We start from the raw sequence: 2,110 nt of genomic DNA on the forward strand, positions 1-2,110 counted from the left end.
TCGACAAACCTAGCCAATTTTTGTCAGGCTCTGTCCTTTTTCCATGAGTTTAGTTGAAAAGCTAAGGATGAGAGCCACTTAGCTAAGACTCTTAGGTCCATTTTGACTAAGGGTTGAGGCGATCCCATCGAAGAGGTGGTAGTGCTCACAAATTAATGAACAAAAGATGTCACGTAGGGCTTAACATAAATTTGAAAAATATTCAAAGTGCTACAATAGGGCATACATACTTAAAGTTTTTGCCACAAGGGGCCGAACGATAATGTTTCTTTATAAAAGTTAGAGCTTCACAATCTTACCCAAAGGCAACGGCCCTACTCGACTCAAAACCGCTTGGGTTGGGGAGTTTCATGGGTGGTAGACGTGAAGGTTGTTAGCGTTCCAGCTACAAGGAATTGGCTTCCCATCGAGCTCTTCTAATCGGTATGAGCCTGGTCAGGACACTCACACCACGCGGTATGGTCCTTCTCAGTTTAGGCTCAACTTTTCGACAGCTTCAAGTGGTTTTGATGCTTCCATCTTTCTAAGTACGAAGTCTCCTACTTTAAAAGCCCGACCGTGGATGTGGTTGTTGTAGAACTTGACTGTCAACAACTTTTGCTCAGCAATTTTGATTGCAGCATTATCACGGACTTCATCGATGAGATCCAAGTTGAGTAAGAGTCCTTCTTCATTCAGGCTTGGGTTATAGTGTTTAATTCGATAAGAGCGAAGGCCGACGTCGACAGGCACGATGGTGTCGGTCCCATAGGTCAGCTTGTAGGGAGTCTCACCTGTAGGGACCTTGCAAGTTGTTCTATAAGCCCAAAGGACTTTTGGAAGCTCGTCAACCCATTGTTTCTTTGGTAGGTCCTTCAACTTTTTCTTGAGCCCATCGACAATGGATCGATTGGTGACTTCGACCTGACCATTAGCCGACGGGTGTGCTATCGACGTGAATCCCTGCTGGACGTCATACTTCTTTAGAAATTCTTTGAACCATGCACTATCGAATTGTTTGCCATTGTCGAAAATGATGATGCGTCGGGCATGGGCAAGTCGGTCGGGGAGATTATGATTTCCTTAGATGAACTTGGGCAGTCGCTGGGCTGGGTCTCATTGGGCACCCTATCTAGGATAATGCACTCCACTACAAAATCTGCTAAAGCTTGGCCTTTGATTGCTAGTCGTGCATGGTAGGAAATGTCAAACTCGCCTAACTCCACTCCCTAATTGATCATTCTTCCGCTCGACTTGATGTTGTGAAGGATCTTGCGTATCGGTTGTTTGGTGAGAACTCTGATTAAATGAGCTTGGAAGTAGGGCCTGAGCTTCCTAGCTGCCGTGACCGCTAAGGTAAATTTTTAAAACCTTTGAATACCTTGTTTCTGCTCCTTGTAGGACCTTAGTAACATGTTGATGATTGCTCGGATCTTGTCGGGATTAGCTTCTATGCCTCTTTGGGATACCATCAGTCCCAAGAATTTACCCGATTTCACGCCAAAAGCACATTTAGATGGGTTCAGTTCATATTGTATTTGCGAAGGATGCCGAAGGACTCAGCCAAGTCGGCGATACGGTCCTCCCGACGAACGCTCTTGACGAGCATATCGTCGATGTAAACCTCAATATTTCTTCCAATTTACGACTTGAAAATCTTCTTGACAAGCCTTTGATAGGTTGCTCCAACATTCTTCAGACCAAACGACATCACCACATAACATTATAACCCCTTGTCATTCACGAAAGAGACTTTTGGGTCGTCGGACAGGAGCATTAGGATTTGATTATAGCCTGAAAAGGCATCCATGAAGCTCATCAACTCGTGTCCACAGTGGCATCGATTAGAATATCGATTCTTGGCAGGGGGTAGTGATCTTTCGTACAGGCCTGGTTGAGATCACGAAAGTCGATACAGATACGCCACTTGCCATTAGCCTTCTTGACCATCACTGGGTTCGATAAACATTCGGGGTACTCAATCTTTTATATAAAACCTGCTTGCATAAGCTCGTCGACCTCCTGAGCTATAGCAACCTATCGGGCAGGTGCATAACTTCTCTTCTTCTACTTCACAGGCTTACTTGTTGGGTCGACGTTGAGCTTGTGTACCATGACCAACGGGTCTATG

At 45.2% G+C, this 2,110-nt stretch overlaps 1 protein-coding gene across 1 annotated transcript; it reads right to left on the reverse strand.

Moving 5' to 3' along the window:
- Nucleotides 1-468: 468 nt before the first annotated feature.
- On the reverse strand, nucleotides 469-1,451 carry LOC139881423 (uncharacterized). The gene is made up of 2 exons (XM_071865898.1): nucleotides 1,361-1,451; nucleotides 469-971 (listed from the first exon to the last, which is right to left on the reverse strand). The coding sequence occupies exons 1-2, from the start codon at nucleotides 1,449-1,451 to the stop codon at nucleotides 469-471; spliced, it is 594 nt and encodes a 197-aa protein (XP_071721999.1).
- Nucleotides 1,452-2,110: the final 659 nt, after the last annotated feature.

The sequence above is a fragment of the Rutidosis leptorrhynchoides genome, unplaced genomic scaffold (genome assembly GCF_046630445.1).
Source record: "Rutidosis leptorrhynchoides isolate AG116_Rl617_1_P2 unplaced genomic scaffold, CSIRO_AGI_Rlap_v1 contig151, whole genome shotgun sequence".
In the NCBI taxonomy this organism is placed as follows: domain Eukaryota; kingdom Viridiplantae; phylum Streptophyta; class Magnoliopsida; order Asterales; family Asteraceae; genus Rutidosis; species Rutidosis leptorrhynchoides.